Raw genomic sequence first — 21,477 nt, 5'->3', positions numbered from 1 at the left:
ATTTTGCATCCAATTGATGTGATTGCTGGATTCGAGGGAATGGCAGAATTTTCTGCTTCCCCACTCTTAAATAATGTGCCATCGTGGGAACAACAGGCACTTTGTTGTGCAAAGGATTGTGGGAGTGTAGAAAAAGCTTCCCAGCTACTGTATGTTGTTGAAACTCTGGCTTCTTTCAAAAAATCGCTTGGATCTACTAACTACTAACAACCAAATGGGTTGGACTGGCCTAATGGCCTCTCATTTGTAATCTTTGTCCTGTTCTTATGCCATATGCAACACGCAGCAGAGAAATTATTACGAGAAATGAAAGCAGGATGGATCACTGGTCAGGTCTCTGGATTCATTAACTGGAGGGTTGTGGGTTCAGATCCTGGGTAGGATTTCATGCTGCTGTGTCCTTGGTCGAGCTGCTGCTCTCAGATTGCAGAAGTAAAACATCCATAGGTGTAAAATAAGTTCCTGTGGATCAAATGTTCATACTAATATTTGCATGAGGTTGGCTATTTGCGCTTTAGGCAGATGTGTGAGCCCACGGGTAGATTAAGGGTACATCATAAAAATAAAAAAACGTGATATTTTAAAAGAGGAAGATACCGATGGTTCTGCAACACCCGTACAATAGTTGTATTTTCACTGGCAGGCATTAAGCACTAACAGGGTTTGTTCTCCTGCCCAAGAAGCAGAGCTGAACAGTGAGATGACAGCAGCCACAACAGGCCCCTCAGAGTTTCCTGGAACAGTGTATCAGGACTCTTCCTAAATGCATTTACAGTACATTCAACTTTTAAATACACCTTCTGCATTTATGGCTATGATGATAGGCCTTGGAATCTATTAGCCTGGATTGATATGGGAACATTACATAGATATCATGTTGAATTAATAAACTGACAGGAAATCTGCTGATCTGGTTATTTTTCCTTTGCCTGTGAAACAGAGAGGAGATAAGAGTATTCATATCCAATGTGCTATTTTATTTTTCTTTCCGTTATCAATAAATACATGAGTAAGAGAGGCAGAGTTGAATTACTTCTCCAAAGAACACTATGGAAAGGTGTTGTTAAATCATTGCAGGTCATCGCAATTTAATTTCCTTCAGCCCTGAGCTTAGTGACACAGATTTGCAAAGCAATGTGAGAATATGACACTTGAGGTCGGAAGTATTTTTTTTCATAATCCGGCATTTGTTCTGGTTCACAATTTGCCATTTAAAATGTAAAAAAATGCAACCGTATGTAGGATTACTAACCCAGGGGACAGCTGGAAGAGTTGCTGAGGCTTTTAAAGCAACAAGTACAGAGTACCTATTTTTTTAAAAACTATATCGCCCCATTTTGTTGTACGGCATATGAATGTATCTTATGTGCACAATTTATCAGACATAAGGAACAAGTATATAAAGTACATGTGAATATTTATATGTTTTCTCAGGGTGTAAGGGCCACAGATGCATTTACAGTACGTCATGAAAATAAACTGCTCATTTCGGAGTGTGCATTTCAATGCATTGAAAAAGGCCCTGATGGATTCTTTAAGCACATAGATAAAACCAACCAGGGTTGCACAGGCTGACTCTGGAAGTCCAGATATTTGGTAGATTGTAGACTGAAAATGGGCACATCTTAGAGATTGAAAAGGGGTACCAATGACCTTCTGTCATGCTTGACAGTGCCCTTTTCCCATAATGACACCCTGTATCCTCTGTTCACAACACCTCTCTATGGCACCACAGACAGTTATGATGTTCTTGCTTTGTTTCGTCTTCTCTGCTGAAAGGCATGCTTTGTTATAAAAGGTCAGGGAAGAGGAGGGGAGAATAAAAAAAATCTCTTGGCAAGAAGCTGTTAATTTTTTTTTTCACTGTTTCTTCTCAACTGAACAATGCAGTATATAGAATTATTTCCACTCAATCCTATAGTTTTGCCACTTGAATAGACCTGGGAGTAGAGGTTTAGATAAACCTTAAAGAAAGGCATCCCCATAAAACATCTCCTTTTGTCTCCCTGATGCACGAAAGGGCAAGTCCAGTCCAAGACGGCCAAGTTTTCTCTGGTCTTTATCACCAAACTGAGCTAAGTATTTGTCCAAGATGGAAAATCACTTCATTTATTTGTTTTAGGCAGCTGCTAATTGAAATGTTACAGCAAAAAGGGCACGATTTTGTCCTTGGAGGACTTCTCTGCGGCTGCCTCACTGACTACTTTGTGATTCTCGGTTGACACTAGAGGGCAGCACAGTGGTGCAATAGTTAGTATTGCTGCCCCGCAGCACTAGGGCCCTGGGTTCAATCTGTGAGGTGCTAACTGGGTGAAGCTCCAGTGTTCATGTGGGTTTCCTCTCATGGTCCAAAGACATGCTGGTAGGTCAATTGGCTTCTGGGAAAACTGGCCCTGGTATTAGCGTGTGTGTGCTTGATGGACTGGCATCCCATCCAGGGTGTGTCCTGCCTTGTGTCGTTGCTTGCTGGGATAGCCTCTGGCTTCCCTGCAACCCTGAACTGCATGAAGTGGTTCGAAACTTTTGTATTGCACAGAAAAATGATGCAAACACTCCTCACAACATAAAAAGTTTATAATATGTCTCCACCTCATGGCAATGACAAGGAAGAGCTCATTAAGGTGTGTGTATGTCATAGCTCTGTGCGCTTTAAATTGTACTCTAGGAAACAAACTGAATTTTTTGTAACTTTTTCACTAATGCATTTTTTTAAAGAAAAAAACTGTTTCAGACAATGAACAGGACTGAGATGTCATAGATGACATGTCTGCATACTGTAGTTTAAGGTGATGATCAAATCTCAGTCAGCGCACCATAAAGACCACAGAGTTTCTGCTGAATCCAATACTGCTGTTAAAAAGGTAATAAAAATTACTGAATAAAACTGGAATGCATTAGTAGTGATATATAAGTTTCAGTATAAGTGTTCAATCAGTGCAATTCCTTTTTGGCAAAAAAAAAAATCCTTTGTGTCAAACTCAGTTCCTGCAGGGCCTGGAGAATTCCAGGTTTTCCTCCACCTGAGCCCTTTCTCCAAGGCTAGTTCAATCTTCAGTTTAATATGTCAGCAGTCCAGATTGTGGGCATTATTTAATTTTATCAGGTAACATCAACAGCTCAGACTCCTGTAGCTATACTGATTGGTATATTAGCATGGTGGCAAGGCCTAGTGTGGTATTATAAGGCTGTAGACGTAACATGGTTATCTCCTACTTCAAGATAATGTCTCTATTAACATCCTTTCTCTTGGCAGTTTTAAGGAGGAGTATTGAGTTTTCTGCAAGCACTTTCCCCACTCAGACTATTGTACTGGCTTCTGAAATACTCAGATTCCCACAATGCTGCGGTGCTTTAATGTACTCACTCCAGTCAGTCCGCTCTGCACCAGTTAGCAATAAACTAGAGGCATTGGCATGACAAAGAGTTCAAAAACATGAGAAACAGCTATATAAGCAGAGGACTTTATTTACAAAAAACGTTCTCTAACAAAAATGAGAAACGAGGTATGCATGAAGTCAATGAGGTTATGCTATACAGAAGCAAAGTGTACAATGCTTTCCAGTATATATACAGATTTTATACAGAGTTTCATTTTAAAGTGCCTTATGGTGGTTGCTACATTCGTAATCACTCACATACCATGATGACTCTCAGGTTCAACTTACTTGTGGTACTTTTTATAACAGTTATTGCAGTATCCTTCACATCTGCTGTTGCCGAAGTTCGGACAGCTTCTGTGCCTGCAGGGCCTTCTGTCCAGTGCAGCAGCAGCCTGGGCTTTGCCTGATGGACCAGAGGGACCTTCCCTCATCTCCCCACAGGCCGACTCCTGCAGTCTTTCATGTAGGGGCTCTTGTTTAGCCAGAGCCGGCGTCTGGGAACGAAAGCATAAGAAAAGTTACAAGTGAGACCATACCATGCATCCAGCTCATTCTGCGGCTGACGGGATCCTGATCTGCAGATCTTGCCCCGCTGTCACCTGAAAGAGACCAGCTTTAACAACTGAGCAGCCTCTTCCGGACTCCTACAGCCCCTGTTCTGTGCAGCTCTCCATAGCTTCCATGTGTCCCCTTGTTCATGTTTCACGTTTGACTCTGAAAACGTTCCACTAGGTCTTCAGTGCCTTTTGGGATTTTGAACACTCGAAGGGTCTTGATGTCTCCTCCGATCAGGACTAAAAAGGTTTAGGTCTTGTAGCCTGTTAGATGACGATGTTCCTTTAAACCTGTGAATACTCAGCCACTCTTCTATGGAGTGACTCCAGAGCAGCAGTGTCATTTTTGGTAGGTGGTGACTAAAACTGTACACAATGTTCTAGTGCCCTACAGAATAACAACATAATATTCCTGCACTGACAATCTACATATTTAATTAATAATAATAATTGCTTACACTTATATAGCGCTTTTCTGGACACTCCACTCAAAGCGCTTTACAGGTAATGGGGTCTCCCCTCCAGCACCACCAATGTGCAGCATCCGCCTGGATGATGTGACAGCAGCCACAGTGCGCCAGAATGCTCACCACACACCAGCTATCAGTGGGGAGGAGAGCAGAGTAATGAAGCCAATTCATAGATGGGCATTATTAGGAGGCCATGATTGGTTACACCCCTACTCTTTTTGAGAAACGCCTTGGGATTTTTAATGACCACAGAGAGTCAGGACCTCGGTTTTACGTCTCATCCAAAGGATGGCGCCTGTTTACAGTATAAACTATACTGGGGCATTAGGACCCACATAGACCGCAGGGTGAGCGCCCCCTGCTGTCTCTACTAACACTGCTTTCAGCACCAACCTTAGTTTTTTCCCAGGAGTCTCCCATCCAGGTACTGACCAGGCTCACACCTGCAGGCTCACACCTGCTGAGCTTCAGTGGGTAGCCAGTTGTGAGTTGCAGGGTGATATGGCTGCTGGCCATTAACAATGTATCCTAATCCTAACAAACTGTCTTTATTACTTTCCTACTGTATATTACACAAAAAATATGCCAACATAAACTCCTTCTCATATCAGTATGTAGTTCTTTAAACCCAGTGTTTCCCGTTTTCTATTTAGTTGATTTCTTTGCCATGTGCATGGAGCACAGTGGGACCTGTCGACTGTATATTAATGCCAATAGCCACATTTAATGAATGTTGTTTATTAGCAATTCTTTTGCTGCCAGAACAGTGTTTGTTAATTCCCCTGCTTTCTTATCTTGTTGAACTTGGCTAGTTTCATCACTACACCAGAATACAGATCATGGATATAAATTAGGAAGAGCAGTGCTAATTCTAACCCAATACCCTCAACTCATACCCTGTGGTGCTACACTAATTAAATCAGCCCATTTGGAGCTATCAGCCTTTATCTTATCACAGTATTTACATTAACCAATTCTCAGTTAAAATAAATGTACTATCTTGGATGCTTGTGAATTTCAATTCAAGAATGATTATTTTATGAGGAACATGATCAAAAACAGACTGAAAAGCCAAATATACAATTGCACATACTGTGTGTGTATTCACTGCTACAGCAACTTGTTCAAAACACTCTTAAGTTAGTTAAACAAGTCCTGTCTTTTCTAAATCTATCTGGAATCTTATTGCCACACAGATTATCCTTTAGTTTGATCCTAGTATCAGTCTTGATACATTTTCAGAGGAATAGAATTCAATAGTTCACTTCTGTTTTGTCTCCTTTTTTGTGGATGAGCGCTATATCGGCAATTTTACAGTTAAATGGATTAGTTCTGTCTTTATACACACTATTTTCATTACAAATGAAAACACTCAGGGAAAAAAAAAAATTCAATAACGTTTGCCAGTTACGGGCATTTTAAGTCAATGGAACAAGTAATAGGTTTACTCCATACTGATATAAAAAGAGAAAAGCAAACAACGTTTTGGGCGTGGAGCCCTCTTCAGGTGTGAATACAGCCAATTTTAATTCAAAGGGCGGTACTGAACATCTTGTAATTACATACTCCACCACCAGGTGTCACCCAAGAACAAGACCAACTGTTGTGTACTCGCCCACCTCTCCTTCCATTCATCCAGTCCTCAGTTTAAAAGTGCTGTATATTAATTCACCTTACAACATATTTATGAGGGGACTTATCAGTTTTCCTGATGATGATTTAAAAAAATGTGAAGTGCACATAATAATTATAGAACAGAGTGATGAAACCATTTCAGAGACAGAGATTATCAGGAGGCCAGGAGGAAATTTGCCCAGAACAATGGGGTAACACCCCTACTCTTTTCAGAAACGCCCTGGGACTTTTAATGACCATAGAGAGTCAGGACCTTGGTTTCATGTCTCATCCAAAGGACGACGCCTGTTTACAGTCTAGTGTCCCCGTCCCTATACTGGGGCATTAGGACCCACACTACTGCGCCCCCTGCTGGCCTCTCTAATATCTCTTCCAGCAACAGCCTTAGCTTTCCCAGGAGGTCTCCCATCCGGGTACTGGCACGTGTTGCACGGTGATCTAGCTGCTGGCTTAATGGCAGTGACGGTGATAAAATAAATCCCATTTACCCCAGAGGTTCCCCAAAAACTTAGATATCGGAGGGGACCCACTTCATTCACCACAGAAGTGCAGGACCCACCTGGGTAATGTGTGGCAGCCGTGATATACCAGGAGCCATAGTGAAGCGCGCCACCTACTGGTCCACCAGCACCATCTCCGAGTGTGTCATTATAACACTCTGCCCTTTGCCCCCCGGGCTCGTCTCACCTGTCTGGACTGCGCTGCCCGTCTGCTGTGGGTCAGGAAGCACTTCTCACAGAAGCCGTCGAAGCTGGGGTTTCCCAGCATGCCGCAGCCGGCTGCGCGGCACTTGGGCATGTTCCTGAGGGTGGAGGCGATCTGAGGCGGCTGGCCAGCCGGGGCCTGCTGTCTGTCGGCCTCGCAGCCCGGGGGCTCCGGAAGGGGAAGGCCTCAGTGAAAGAGAGAGAAAGGAGAACACAGCATTACCCAGGCAGCCGACGCAGGCACGCGCTCTGCCGGCGCCTTGTTTTAAAAAGCCGGGGGGCTGGGAGATGCCGTGAACGGGATACGGCTGGAGGAGGGGAGGCGCGTGCGGGCGGCCGGAGCCCCACTTACCCCGGCTGCAGTAGCAGACGGTGCAGTAGCCGGAGTGCTGCTCAGTCCCGAAGTACACGCACCCGGGCGTAATGCATCGCTCTCCGGGCGGCTGCTGGCCCCGAGAGCCCGCGCCCTGCCACCCCGGCGCCAGCGCCTGCGCCAGGCGGGCCTCCCGGGGCTCCGCCGCCTGCGCCTTCCTCTGCAGGCAGTCGAAGCACAGCCCGTTGAACGTCCGCGTCTCCCTCTTGCAAGCGATGCACCGCCCGCACAGCAGGTCCACGGGCCCGGCCGCCGCCGGGTCCTTCTGGGCTCGGGGGCGCCGGGCCTCCCTCGCCTCGCCCCCCTCCGTGGGCGGGTGCGGGCACGCCCCCGTCTTCGGCTCGAGGGCGTCGAGCCGTGCCGCTGCCTGGCCAAGATGGCCGGCGTTGCTCCTGTGCTGCTGGCTCTTGGGGTCCGGGGCAGGGGTGTGTCCCGAGGGGGCTGACGCCGGCCCCGCTGGCAGCTGCACTTTCGAGGGTCTGTCTCCGTAAAAAGAGCTGCCTGAGCTGTATTCCCTTGTCTCCTGCTTCCCAGCCCTGTGTCGAGGATGAGGAGCCATGGAGGGTGTGTCTTTGCAGTTTGAGAGCTCGCTGCACTCATGGCAGAACGGCCAGGTGAGCTTGGAGGCAAAGTAGAGGCAGTGCTCTGTGATGCACTTGTCTCTGGTGATGGAGAAACTCGGAGAAGTGGACCTGTTCCCCTGCTCCCTGCCGCCGGCCTGCGCGCCTTCTGCCCCCTGGCTCAGCTGGCCGCACACGTAATTCACCAACCTAAAATAGTCCTGGACCAAGTTGAGGTTTTCTGGCAGGTTATTACCTTTCAACCTGCAAAAACAGCACGAACAAAAAGTGTTTTTAGCATTTCAATACGACAACTTCCTGTCAGATAAGACGGCGTATTGTTAAAAGAGGAGAACTTCAGGACAGCGAAGTCCTTTTAAAATGATAGGTTTAGGCAGACCTCCCTTGAAATCCGTTTCCCTTGCACAACAAACCTGCACTTTATTGGACTCCATTATATGAGAATTTTGGTGTCATGTTTTGGTCATTTACCACAAGAAAGATATTCTAGCTCCAGAGGCATTATTGAGGAGAGTAATCCTACTAATTTTAGGTCAGAATGAAAACAGCATATTCCAACAGGCTAAGGAAACTTTCTGTAACAGAGATTTCATGGTGACAGGATTTAGGCATTCAAAATCCTGAAAGGCACTGATCACATCAGCACTGGAGGCTCCTTCAGCACAGCACCAGGACCTCCTGCAGCTATTATGTTTTGTAGCTCAAGAGGCACGTCTTTTTTGCAGAGGAGTGTGGGAGTAAGGAGTAACTCCTGTGGTGAAAGCTGACTGTGTGGGTACCAATAAGAAATGGAGCTCTTAGAGCATTAAGCTACTAACAACCAAACTCACGAGGCTGGCCGAATGGCTTCCTTTTGTTTGGTCTTAATTAAATGAAAAACTTCATTCAAATAGTGGTTTTCAATTAATGGCATATTTCTAAAAACCTGTCAAATAAAGCCAGGGGAAATTAATACATAAACTTTCTCCAATCAATATTTATTTCTCCTACTAGTCTGACTAATTTTGACGAATGCCCCTCTTTTTAACAAAAATAAGTGAAGACATTAATTATGTGAGTCCTACCAACTTCCCCCTCTCCCTCTTTCTTCAGACATACAGATGTAAATGATGAAAATGCATTCCACTGGTCTGCAGGGTTCAAGAATTTGTCACCCTGTATTATATAATCCACTACATCACAAGTCAACACAAACAAACCAAACAGAGGGGGGAAAAGGAACAGAATCTCTTTAGTCCTGAGCCTACAGAGAAGGCTACAAAAAGAGTTGTCAAGTCCACCCAGAGCACTGCTCTGTTATCAATAGTGAAACAAGATCCCATGGACAGTGCATGTAGGACTAAAAACAACAGATACCTCTCTACTTTAGGGTTGTGGGTGTTTATAACTGACTTTTGTAGAGTTCTTTGCTGAATAAAGCCTAATTTAGCTGCAAATACCCAGCTGAGTACGATGGACCTCTTCTCATGTCTCATCTTATTTTCCAACAGCAAAAGAAAACACTCTCACCTGGTCGCAGGGACAGTGCTCTTTCCAACAGAAACAGCTGTCAGCTGCAGGTAATTCTGAAGACATATTTGCTTCGTTGTCTCTTCACATTCAGGAAGAAAATGAACAGACATGTCTTTGGGGCCATTCTTGGTGTGCGTTACCAGAGGCAGGATCTCAGTTTCTGTGCAAAAACAATGCTTTATATTGTACAGTCCATTCCATATCAAATGACACACATTATTTAATGCCATTTCCATTTCTCACAAAGTCTACATCACACCACGTGAACATTCACTTGCAGTGCTGTGCACATTCCTGTCTCTTTTTATGTGCTAGGTTAACGATATTAATATTGGTTACTGTTTATCCTATACCTGCTGTACTGTATATCTGTATGGACTTTGTACTACATGTGACAGACTGTATGCATAGTGCAATGGATGAAATGTCCATTTCCAAGTGTATTATTTTAAAGAATTAGGCAGATTTGCACATTTTGTACATGTGGCCTGAAGATGTGTTTGTGTTTGAATGTAATATGTGGTGTCGAACAGTCACTTGCTTGTCAGACATCTCTATCTTTGAGTCTTCGACCTGTGCAGCAGATCCATGGGAGAAAACTCTGGCTGTAACCGTCTGTCATGTCCACGAGATGTCTGTGTTTCTTAAACGAGTTTATCTTACTAACTATCCTGGCACACAGCCAGTCCTCTTAGCCACAGCAGCTGGTATCGGCTCATCTGCGCTGCAGAACGGTGTGTTCTATGTTCAGTACACCTGCACCACAGCGCCTGCTTCACCAAAGGCAAAATTGTCAGGTAGGTCTGACAAGGTGTTTTGGATTTAAATGAGCTGGCTTCGGGGCATAACACTGAAAACTGACAAGCCTGCAAAACTGAAAATCACAGAAGCATTCTCACTATAATAAAGAGGTACCATTCCTGAAGGCTCTTGTTTTTTCACACTATGTCTAATCCCTAATCAGCATGTACCACTGTCTGCTCACTGCAGTGACACCTCTACTAGAAAGATACATCTTTATTATAAGGGTACCTCTTACACTGTACTAAAGACAATTCGATTCTTAAGTTTTACAGTCCATTTTTATTCGCTCAGTGTTTTCCTCGTGTCGCAAAATGAGTCAAGTGAATCTATTTGTTTGTCATACCTCAGGTGTGAATTGATCAACTTTGCTGTTTTCCTGAGATAAATGTAGTCTAAAAATACTGTCTGAAGCCATATTCAGAACTAGCATGAAATCAGTGTGAAGGACTGTATTAATATCTACCATGGCAGGTAGAACTGCATGTGTTCCATACACCCCTTCCAAGCTGCGGCAGCTGGTAATCATGATAACCCACGCTTAAAAGAAATAATTGCTCATTCAATTAGTGGCCATTGTAGCTGTTGATTATACAGTACATCACATTCTTGCTGTTGAAAATAATTTATTTGACCACAACTTGGCCTGTAGTTTGCAATGGTATTTGATTATACCTGTTAATTCTTGTCGTTCTAACATGTTTTTTGAAACAGTGGCTCAAGGTATATGTCTTTTAAGGCAGCAAGCTATTTCAGTACTATGAGAGTATTGCATCACCTCTCAGTGGGAGAGCAGTGGTCCCTATAACAAATTCTGTACACTACAGCCTTCAGCTGGAATTTCCCCTGTACAAACGTCACTTCTATTCTCTTAATGACAAAAGAGCTACAGACATGTTCCGTTCCTTTAAGAAATATTTTTGTCTTCATTTTTAATACCGTATTACGAAGCACCACAATAAAACCACAGATGCTTAATGGAAGCAATGACATCCTGAACAAAAAAAAAATCTTTTTGCAGTTAACATTTTAAATGTCCTTTTTTCCCCCCACTAGAATCAAGACAATGCCTTACATTTTAAATCTTGAAGCAAAACATTCTTGTGCGGTCCTTAAAAATAAATTGCTCTTCTTTAACATTTGATTAGCACAAAAAAAATCAGAAGGTGCTTACAGATTAGGCTGTTCATTATTACATGCTGTACATTACTCTGATGTACAGTCAACTCCTTTTTATTGTATTGTGAACTGAGAGTGTACTTAAAAATGTGCTTATTTTGAGCTTTATATCATTCTCTGCAGTTCTGTTTAAGCAAGGTAAGAAAACAAATGACTCATTTGTTTGAATTCAAAAGTGTAGTTTTCTTAGCACTTGTTACTAATACCCCCAGGACTGCATTTCTGCCTACAGGTGTTTTGTAACATGGCTGGATCCAGTGGATGCAGAACGTATTTTAATCAGCATCCTCCTGAAATTGGCCAGAGAGGAATCTAATTTTTTACCTTGCCCGGGAGCACTGAAGTCCACCAGTGGGGCAAAACAGCTGTATGGATACACACATCCCAGGACCACAGGAAAGTGGTAACACTTCTCCACATCCCACAGCAGAGGCAGATAAATCCCCGCAGGCCCTTGGACTGACTCGGACGTGTCAGGAGTCACTTCCTTTGTGTTGCCTGCGGGCGAAGTTTATGACAGCGAGACTACAGTCAGCGGAGGAGTTTGCCCACAAAAGCGCTCTCGGCATATTTACCCAAACCAAACAACAGGAGCTCACTCGATGTACAGTGTGTGAAAACCTGCCAAGGAGCTCTCACTGAGTCTGGGGAAGCTCCAGAGATGTGAAGTTGCTTGATGTTGCGTTGGATTCTCACGCAAGAGTGAGGTCACAGTAGGGGCTTCCAGACTTGCCTGTATTCCTAAACAATGTCCACAGTCCAGGCTTTAGACTACACCTGTTCTTTTTTCCTTTTGTACACTGCAAGACAACAACACGCCTCAACAAAATGTCCTGAAAAATGATTCAAGGTGCTAATTTGAGAATCCCTGTGCGTCTGTCGGACTCTGTAGCCTTTGGGAGCTTGTTCTTCCTTTTTCCAGAAAAGGAGGAATGGTGTTACCTTATCCTGGCAGAACGTCCCAGATCTGCTTTGCAAGCACAGGGCTGTGTACTCCCCTGCAAATGACATTAACTACACAGTTCAGATCGAGGGAAACATTTGACTGATGTGTGATGTTTTCTTTTGATGTTGACTAAGGCCTATAGTAAATCACAGCATCGGCCCACTCACCAATCACAAATTCCAGAACAGGTGTCTGATAGCAGCTTGCCATTGTGTGGAGGCACCATGCCTCTGCCTTAGCGATGGGTAGATGAAAACTCTAGTTTGAAAGGCTAAGAGACAAGTTTAACTGCTACACCACAGGCTTGATTCACGTCCTCAGACAGGTGATTCTGCACTGAACTGAACTGCACTGATGTTGGACATTGCAGTGGGATCTGTTATTCTTTTTATAAATGGGTTAAAAAACATAATGAGAGTCTGAAATACTCACCACCCAACACTATGATTGGCCTCCGGATGACATTAGCCAAAACGAAAAGGTAGATGTCTTGGTACGAATTTGCCATAGGTGCCACACCTTCAGATTTGGGGTCCACCAATCTCACGATTCTCTCCCATTCTTCACTGCCCAGCTGACAGAGCAATTTGCGTTTTGGAAAGGGAAAAGGGCCAGAGTTCACCATCAGAGTTCAGAAGACGCTTTAACATGTACAGCTTTCAAATTAACAGCTCCGCGCACTTTGCAGATTATTCCAGGAGGAGAAAATTTCACCTACTTCACTTTTTTAAATAAGCTGATTCCACTCAGCTAACCTGACCCCATTAGCAATGCTTTGTCATTAAATACTCTACGCTGCAGGGCATTCTTTTCATCTCCTCTCTCACTGTTGTAACTATGGAATACGTTAATATAGGGAATGCAACGTGGGGGACTCAAACATGGTTATGTATTATAATCTATCTTTATAAAAAGTTACAGGGTACAATATAAGAAACCAAGAAAGAAACTGTTAACATTGGACAACTGAATACACAGCAGGTTGCATTTCATCCAGGTTTTTCACTTGTGGGTGACACACTGTGCATTAATCACATATTTTCAGAGCTACACTCTGCCAGGTTTTCCACGTTACTGCACATGCAGACCGGAAGCTAACCTGGCAGAGAGCTGGGCTGTTAAACTGGGAATTTGGTTTATGGTAAGATAAACAGGAATTACAGTATGCTTAAACAATTGGCAATTCTTTCCAACCAAGAAACAATGCAGACATTTTCCAACAAGAAAGGCATTATTTCTAGCTTAGGGGATTTACTCTCAGAGATACACTAAGGCCAAGCCTTCTTTGTACTGAGTATTAGCCTGTGAAACTGTCCCTTCCCCTGCTGATAAATGGAACTAGGGGTAAGACCGTGCATTACTATAAAAGGAAGTTCTGAACACAGCATGTCATTTTTCTATGTAGCTGTATTGTGCTAGTCTGGTTGTTATTTTATTTTTATTTTTTTTGCACTTGCACGCTATCACATCGATTTTTCCCTTTGAATTTATTCTCAGTGTAAACTAAAACAGCCATGCACTGTGAATAGAAGAAAATAAATCAGAAGAATAAAAGAAGTTGCTGTATAACATTAATGCTAATACCAAGAATTAAGACCCAACACAGAGCAATTATCTCGAAACCTCAATCTGCCTTTTTGGCACTCTGAAGGATTTGGATTATAAGAACCGCATTGTCTTTGTGAGCAAAGAAAGTCTTTACATTAATGATGTTTTTTCTTCGTCTTAAGGCGCACTAAAGAACATTTATGGGTCTGTGGATAATGGTGGCGCACAGGGCAGTTGTGGTGTCCGGGCACACAAAGCTGAGCTTACCGCTGTGTGAGAGGCGACGCGCTGGTCGCTAGATCCTCCAGGTCTCCCAGTCCGGTGTGCGGCTATGTTCAGCTCAGCGGGGCTACTTTCGTCCATAGTGTTATAGAGAGCGGTTCTCAGCACCAAGTCACTGTCGCGTACCCCCCACATGTACAGGGAGACAGCATCCAGAAGGCTGTTGTTTTCCCCTGTTCGTGTTAAAAGCATCTGTCGTCATTATTTAACGGGCGGAGGAATCCCTGCTGTTATCTCAGGTGAATTTACGGGAAACATATACATTATCAGTATACGGCATCCCCTTGAGAGACGAGCAGCCTAAACTTCACGACGAGCTCTGAAACTTACTTGCACGTATGGGGCAAAAAAATTAACTGGGGACAGCCTAATGCCCCCGGATTCCATTAACCATCAGATACACCGTGTCATGCAAGAGTTTGGGGTTATTTTTTTTAATAATCTGATTTCATTTTTACGAACACAACGATTCAAAGCATATGTGCAACATAGTAAAAAAAAAAACTATTAGATACCATTGAAGCCGATATGTTAGAAGTAAAAACGTATCGAGAAAACTAAGATGTGCGTGTTAAAATGTTTTTTTACATAATGTTTGAGTGGCGTAAACGACAATAATAAACTAAACAACTAGAGTAGTTCAAGTAGGTGGCTGTGTCAGCATGCGTAGGCTGCAAAGGAACAAGTAAAGGTTTATTCCCTGCTGAAGAGAGAAGAATAGGAACACGTTTCGTTCCTAAACATCTAGAGTTGATTTTTCGTTTAAAACATTTTTTCGTTAAACAGTAAGCATTCAGTGTTTAGGATTTACAAAAATATATATATTTGTATCCCCACTTCGGAATCGAAAAGGTTAGGAATATCCCATACCGACGCGTCCTCCCCAGCACCGACCAAAGCACTAAAACTAAACGAGGCTGTTCAAGCGAGGTTACAAGCTGGGCAACGTTAAAAACGCCGCTCCCGTTCATGAGAAAAGCGCACCGATGCCGGGCAGCCGATGAAGCGCTTCCCACTCTTTGAAACAGAATCAAATATGAGAAGGTTGGTCTTACCGCTGTTCCTCAGAGGCGAGAGGGTGCTCGCTTGCTCGCACCCGCTGTCTGCCAGGTGTCTCCTGAGCTGCAGATCAAACAGCGACTCGCTGACGATCTCCGCGATTCGCGGCCTGGACGCGCTGCAGTCGCTCAGGTGCACGCTGTAAGGGTGTAGTGTGTCGAGGTGATGGACCGCAGGCTTGGATCTCCTCTGCCTCCTCAGATCTGCGGCGATGTTTTGCCTCAGAAAGAGCGCTTTGGTCAGGTTGCTGTCTTCAAGAGACTGGGGGAGCCGTTTTCTTTCCGCCATGTCCTACAGAATGCTACAATATATAAATAGCCGTTAAACCGATGTTATTTATGTGTGTTCACATTGCATGTGTTTCTTTCGCAGTTCTTCTGTGAAATACACAAAGGCACTGAAAGCCGATGCAGCATGTATCCTTCAGAAGAACACCTTTTATTGAATTCGACCCGTCCAAGAAAATTAATTTTTGAAAGTTTAACCAGCAGTCTTAAAAATACGATGTAGAGCTAAAATGTTTGATATCTCGCGGTTCTGAATAATATTGATACAGACAGCAATCTATCCACTGTTAATGCTACTCTTTCTGTAACTACGGGTCTGAATCACAGAGAAGCAAGATGTTAGGCGCGCTGTAGCCTTCAATATTAATACTGCAGCTCGCTGCACTGTCAAAACGCCACCATTCAAGCTGATTTACGATAAGACAAAGATGACACAACTTTACACTTAATTATTATACGTGTTTTAAAATTACACTTTTATACTGTAGGCCACATAGAACACTATATTTTAATTGTTTATAGCGGAGGTACGACGCACAGCATTAAAATAACAGTATTAAAATACGTAAAATAACACCTTACGGCCAATTTAAAGCAGTTCAAAAGGGCTCCTCCTCAGACCGGTTTCCAGATTCAGTATAATGTCGCAAATGAGATTCAGATGATTGCCAAATAAAATTGTTTCGTAATATTCACACGCACCACATCGTACCTGGAAATCGGCGACGGTATGGGTAAATCATATCTGATAATTTCCATTACCTTACATCTCGATCAGATGTGTTGGTTGTTTTTTTTTAAAAAAAAACCTCGGGCTTTTTTTTTTATTCTGTTAAAAATGTCGAATTCACTTAAGTTTGAGATTTCCGTCGTGACACCCGTGAAATGGGGGGGCAGAGATGTAAGCAGTGGGAGTAGCAAGAGGGGACTTTCCGAACTCTAAAAATAACACGCCGACTACTCAGCCCTCGACTTGCGCACGATGGGGCACCGCTCTCGCTCAACCAGCCGGTGAGCAGCGAGGGCAGAGGTATCTGCCGCACTGCACCGCCCGGCAGCTGCTGCTGGTGTCGACCCAGGTTAACGAACTCCTGGTCACATCAGAATCAGAACCCCTGATCTCTCCGTCCGCCGCCGCCGGGTACCCAAACCAGCGCCTGGAGAGTTAAAAAGCTCTCTTGTCACGGGTTTCGGACGCAACGGGTTGGGGGGGAGTTACAAAATTACGAACTCGGCGCCCATTCATACGAGGCGACGCCGGCTTGTGAGTTACCCGTTTCCAACAGCCCGGTCGCAGCGCGGAAGAGTCTTCTGCTGCGGTAGAAGGAGATGGGAAGACCCGTCCTGCTGCGTCTCCAACCCCTTAAAACGCACCTCGCAGAATGGTGCCCTGGTCTCTCCTGGGCTTCATTGCGGGCGGTCGTGTGGAGTGGTGCGGTGTCACATTTTGAAGGTTTTTTTGTTTGTTTGTTTGTTTGTTTTTGGTTTGGTACAGCTTTAGCTGCCCCGAGCACGCGAAAGAGCTGTGCAGCGGGCGATAATATGCACGGTGTCCGCACTTTTACGACAGCTGCAGGCAAGACTTCCTGTACGATAGCGAAACCAGGGTTTGAAAACGGCAAAAGTCGTAACCTTATTTGAACAGCAAGATTGCTTTCAGGCACGCATTGTGGATGGTGCAAACAGGCAGGTTTGTGATCCGTCAACAGACTACTTCCTCATACTGGCACAGATATTTCTGTTCCAGACGAGAGCTCTGGTCTCAGAAGGCGATGTAATTACCTGTATCTGGACCTCAGGCGGCATTGGTAGTGCGCTGCGTAATGCATCGAAGTCTACACAATATTTAATGTTTCTGCAGCCTCCTTTCTATATAGAGTTTTACATTTGTCACCATGGCCCTTGAGAGCAGAGTGCCGTGGTTCTGTAGACGTTGTGTAAAAGGTGCTATATTACACCGCGGTGGACAGGGGTGATCAGATAATCTCTAAATGGGATATGAACCTTAACGGTTCATTAAACCATCCAATGCAACACAGTTCGCCTCCCCGTTTAGCACAAGTCACGCCAGTAACTACTGTCGGATCCAAAACGACCCAGATCTGTGTATAATTACACCCACGAATTTTTTCTTCAAATTATAGCACGTTTCCAGGAGCGCACTGGGAGACGTTCTTGAACGGCGCTAAAGGGTTTTCCCTTTGAAATGCGCGACTGTGGATAAGGAAGAAGACGACGAGCGAGTTGACACGGCTGCTAAGTTGGGACGTGATGGTGTGATTTTCATAAATGCATTGACCTTCAGTTGGTTACGATTAATGTGTATATCTTAATACATGCAGTCATGCAGTAATGGAACTTTTCAGCGATTCCAGTTCAGTCTAGTTTCACCAGTCCTTTAAAATAAGGACCATACGCAACGGCTGTCATGATCATCGCTATACCCGGGCTATGTTCGATGATGGCGTTTATGGTACTAAAAGTAATTTTATTATTTATGGTATTAAAGACGCCTTTGTAAAACGATTTAAAATTCATACTTATTTGAATTATTCTTACCTATGTTTTCGAAGCATATACTTTCCCCCCCAAAAGGATTTTGTATTATCTCGCATGTCTGCTTTGTTTTATTTTTTTATTGTAAAATTTCCTTCATAGTGATCAATTTGAGATGATCGCTTTTAAAGGTGAATAGCTTGTTAACCATATTATTACAGTTAATTAGACGTTGCCTACAGTCTGAATGTGCGCCGAAGCATCGGCTGAAACGATATTCAGTAATGCACAAGGTTATGATTTCAAACCATTTAGAAAGCACGCAGTTCTTGAAACAAGCCGCTGAAGTTCAGAATGACAGCCCTTTTACTGCATGGTTAACAGCTTTTATATTGCGATTACAAGCAGCTCTACTACAGAACTTCGATCAGTTCTCCCTGTCTCTGTGTCATATACTGTAGCCAGCTGCCCTGACTAGCTTCATACCAACAGATAGGGAGTCAATCTAGGTGACCACTTGCAGTTTGTGATGTGACTTGCACGGAATCTGCATTTCCAAGAAAAGGTGTCTCTCCGTGGTACCTTATGAATGAAGTAACCCAGGAGTCTACCTGTCACCCAGTCTGTGGTGGAGCATTTCAGTAACAAACCACAGGACAAGTTTCTTACTTTGATATTAGAATCATTTAATCAGCCAAAACACAGCTTTTCCAGGATGTGGTTTCAGTTACAATGCTCGTAAGGTGACAGCTGCTCATGCAGCATGTTCACTGTCTTCAAAATCACACCATCTATGCGAATCCACAGAAACTTTTTTTTTATTTTAAATTTGTTTTAACTAAACAAACTCAAGAAATTGTGCCGTCGTTGTTATGACAATACAGTGTATGCTCACAATTTATCAGTCACTAGCAACCAAGATGTTGATTTTGTTTTTAATGTAAAATGTAACAGATGTAATTTTAACGGGCCTACATTTTCCTATTGTTATATAAAAAATGTTTGTTTCCTTAATAAAATGCTCTTAAAATGTTCTAAATGTTCTGCTTCAACCCATCTAATGAAGAACAATTTCAGTGCAGATACAGTATGATACTGTACATACGGGTGTCTCCTTCCTGAAGTAATTGAAAATAGCTTTACATTTTAAAGAGTATCCCCCCCAAAAATACAAATAATACAATAAATAAAATATTATAAAAGCATAAACTGCACCAGGGCGGAAAATAGACTGTTCCAAGCCTATTATAATAAATTTAACCTGACCCCCGAAAAACTAGTGTGGTTTTCGTGGATGAAAACTGCTGGCACTGATTCTTTGTACTTTGTGACAATCGTGGTAATTTTGAAATGTTTTTATTTAATTCTTTGTATTTAAATTCTTCATATTTAAAACAACAACAACAATAATAATAATTCATACTTAAAATGTGGTCTTTCCCCAAATCTTGAAATAAACAGTGATTACCTACATATTATTCACATCCATTCTTGGGATCTGTTGTTCACTTTTAATGAACGTGCTTAATCAACACTTCTACACATTTTAGTATAGAGCACTCGGATGTGTTTATCGTATATAGAACTGCTAAACCTTGAAAATCAGAGGAGTTAAAATAAATCTGTTTACAACATAAAGGTTTTGCTCCAAACAGTCCTTAAAATTGTTTACCTTATCCTTGACAAATAAATGCCCTATTTTAGGCAGAGGTTTCGAGTGACCCAGCGTTACTGGGTACTGAAACCCTGAGTTTTGTCTCGTTTCTGTAGCACACAAATTCAGGCCTTCTGCCTGTTCTACACAAGTAACACATTTGCAGTTTGTCATCTTATTACGTTTAAGTGACACGACTCTAAATTTCAGCAGGGACAGTTCAGTCCTAAATTAGTTGCAATTAGGGTGTTTGGTTTGCTATTGTGAAAAAAAAAAATAACTTTATTTTTATTTTTTTTTGATTGCATGAAACAGTCTGTGTTATGAATTTTTAGTGAATCCTTACTGGATTTTGAAAATTATACAAGGGGTAGGCTTCTGGCATCCAAGATGGCAAGGTGTGAGCATTATGAAATTAATGCTTTAAATTACAGACAGCAACGGCTGGAGAAAACCCACCATACACCGACCAAGTGTGATTTTGTACAGAACCCAGAATACTAACATGCCTCTTCACAGACATAAAGTAATAGGATTACATTGCCTCAATGTGATTTTATGCAATCTGCAGTTTAGAAACCTATGTGAAAAGTATACCCTTTCCGTTCAGTGAGAGCAAGCCAGGAAGAAGCAACGTTTAGTTCTAAAAAGAGTTATGCAAAACAAATGTGCATTAGTTGGGGGAGATCATTAAACTTCCCTTATTGTAAAGAACTAGATGTACTCTAACGTCAAACACGTTATTGTTTTTTTCCAGATAAGTTTATAACATCCCTCTTTTTGAGTGTGTTTGAATACAATTTTGACTGAAATAGTGCTATTGCACAAAGAACATTTGGCAATAATGCCAATATCAAGATTATCCTCAGAAGAATATTTAATATAGTCCTGCTAATTTCTTTCTTATATTTATAAACAAATATATGTGATGCTATTCACTAAACATTATGAATATTATCACTGCAATAAAAACATTAACATACATACCAAGCTGCAATTACTGCTAGTAACTGACAGTAGCAATAGATGTCCAACTCTCTGAATTCACGGTACAATGCAAAAATAAGATGTATATGGTAATGTGCAATCTGTATTTACTGTTGCACAATCAGCACTTGTGTTACAACATCTAACTCAAGTGAAACTGCAAAATAATGTTTGGGGGCTCCTTTTAAAAAAATCTAAAAAGGATCATTGATAGAGCAAACATTTTTTTATAAGAAACAACGCGATAAAAAGAAACATGGTTTTCTTTTTTTACCTTACAGTTGTGATTGGTTATGCTTCAGTGAGGCTACATGTTATCGGTGAATGGTGGCTGACTGCTGGGAGACCCAAATATCCCTTTTTTCGAAACCTGTTCACTGAAAGTCAGGCTACAGTGAGGAGACTTGACTACAGCCCTGGCGTAGCCCTTTTAAGAGCGACGGCTGGAATTCCCCCTGCTGTAGTCTGCGAAGCTCTTCCTCTCTGTGCATGTGACCTTATCTAGTGAGCGGGGATTTTCCTCTCTCGTCTTCTCTCTGTGAAGTGGCAGGGCTCCTTAACAGTGACCCACTTTTACACTTTACCTTTCTGCGGATACATGAAGGGTTGTTTTGTGATCGATTGCTCCTTGCATGCATGCACTTTTGCAAAGCACCACCGCAACAAGCTATTTATCCATTTTATCTGAAGTTTCTGGCTCCTCAAGCATAGCCAAAGTGGTAAGACAGAAGATTTTCCCCAAGTCTGAATATAATAGAATATAACAGGTGAGAGAGTCGCAGAGACACAAAAATCTTCGGTTGAATCCCTTTCCCCTTTGTAGATTTAGGCTCTAGGAACAAACACAATTCATAGCCCTGTCCAAAACCCAAGACAAAAGAGGCAGACTTGCACCCTGTCCCAATTTGCTGTGACAAGTTAGATACAAAAGGAAGGTTACAAAGTAGAAGAGGCTATCTTGCCCTTGCAGCTCATGTGGTTGCTAGTAGCTAAAAGCTCCGTGGATCTAATTGAGTTGGTTTGTGAAAG

The 21,477-nt window shown here is 42.8% G+C and overlaps 2 protein-coding genes and 1 long non-coding RNA gene across 11 annotated transcripts in view; 2 read left to right on the top strand and 1 right to left on the bottom strand.

Annotated features, from left to right (window-relative positions):
* Positions 1-12,547, top strand: part of s100pbp (S100P binding protein) — a 119,486-nt gene extending 106,939 nt beyond the window's left edge. For 2 of the 3 annotated variants that reach the window (XR_015925899.1, XR_015925897.1), the window contains one exon: positions 9,188-12,547. The gene's annotated coding sequence lies outside the window, so the exon portion shown is untranslated. The remainder of the gene's footprint in view (positions 1-9,187) is intronic. The other variant, XR_015925898.1, reaches the window with a different exon arrangement.
* Positions 3,450-20,885, bottom strand: LOC148649660 (tumor necrosis factor alpha-induced protein 3-like). 7 transcript variants are annotated; one of them, XM_088602624.1, is made up of 9 exons: positions 20,723-20,885; positions 15,021-15,325; positions 13,951-14,138; positions 12,568-12,709; positions 11,514-11,687; positions 9,207-9,369; positions 7,096-7,940; positions 6,727-6,929; positions 3,450-3,874 (listed from the first exon to the last, which is right to left on the bottom strand). In XM_088602624.1, exons 2-9 carry the CDS (start codon positions 15,310-15,312, stop codon positions 3,662-3,664), a joined length of 2,220 nt encoding a protein of 739 aa, XP_088458750.1. In that variant the 5' UTR covers positions 15,313-15,325; positions 20,723-20,885; the 3' UTR covers positions 3,450-3,661. The 7 variants fall into 7 exon arrangements, with proteins under 7 accessions (XP_088458750.1, XP_088458757.1, XP_088458756.1 ...); XM_088602631.1 differs by lacking the exon at positions 20,723-20,885 and adding an exon at positions 20,449-20,468; XM_088602630.1 differs by lacking the exon at positions 20,723-20,885 and adding an exon at positions 16,944-17,027.
* On the top strand, positions 16,627-19,295 carry LOC148649661 (uncharacterized). The gene is made up of 2 exons (XR_015925901.1): positions 16,627-16,764; positions 17,456-19,295. It is a non-coding gene; the product is annotated as an uncharacterized LOC148649661 (long non-coding RNA).
* Positions 20,886-21,477: the final 592 nt, after the last annotated feature.

This window comes from Lepisosteus platostomus, chromosome 13, assembly GCF_059453375.1.
Source record: "Lepisosteus platostomus isolate fLepPlt1 chromosome 13, fLepPlt1.hap1, whole genome shotgun sequence".
In the NCBI taxonomy this organism is placed as follows: Eukaryota; Metazoa; Chordata; class Actinopteri; order Semionotiformes; family Lepisosteidae; genus Lepisosteus; species Lepisosteus platostomus.
Note: the sequence above shows the minus strand (reverse complement) of the source record. Positions and strands in the feature narration are given on the sequence as shown.

Bases quoted from the DNA above. Each gene is read 5' to 3' on its own strand.
- LOC148649660 (XM_088602624.1), bottom strand. From the start codon at position 15,312: ATGGCGGAAAGAAAACGGCTCCCCCAGTCTCTTGAAGACAGCAACCTG. The intron at 11,688-12,567 runs GTGAGTATTTCA...CTTCGCCCGCAG, and splicing joins GCCAATCATAGTGTTGGGTG to GCAACACAAAGGAAGTGACT. The intron at 9,370-11,513 runs GTAAAAAATTAG...GTTTTTGCACAG, and splicing joins CTTCAGTGCTCCCGGGCAAG to AAACTGAGATCCTGCCTCTG.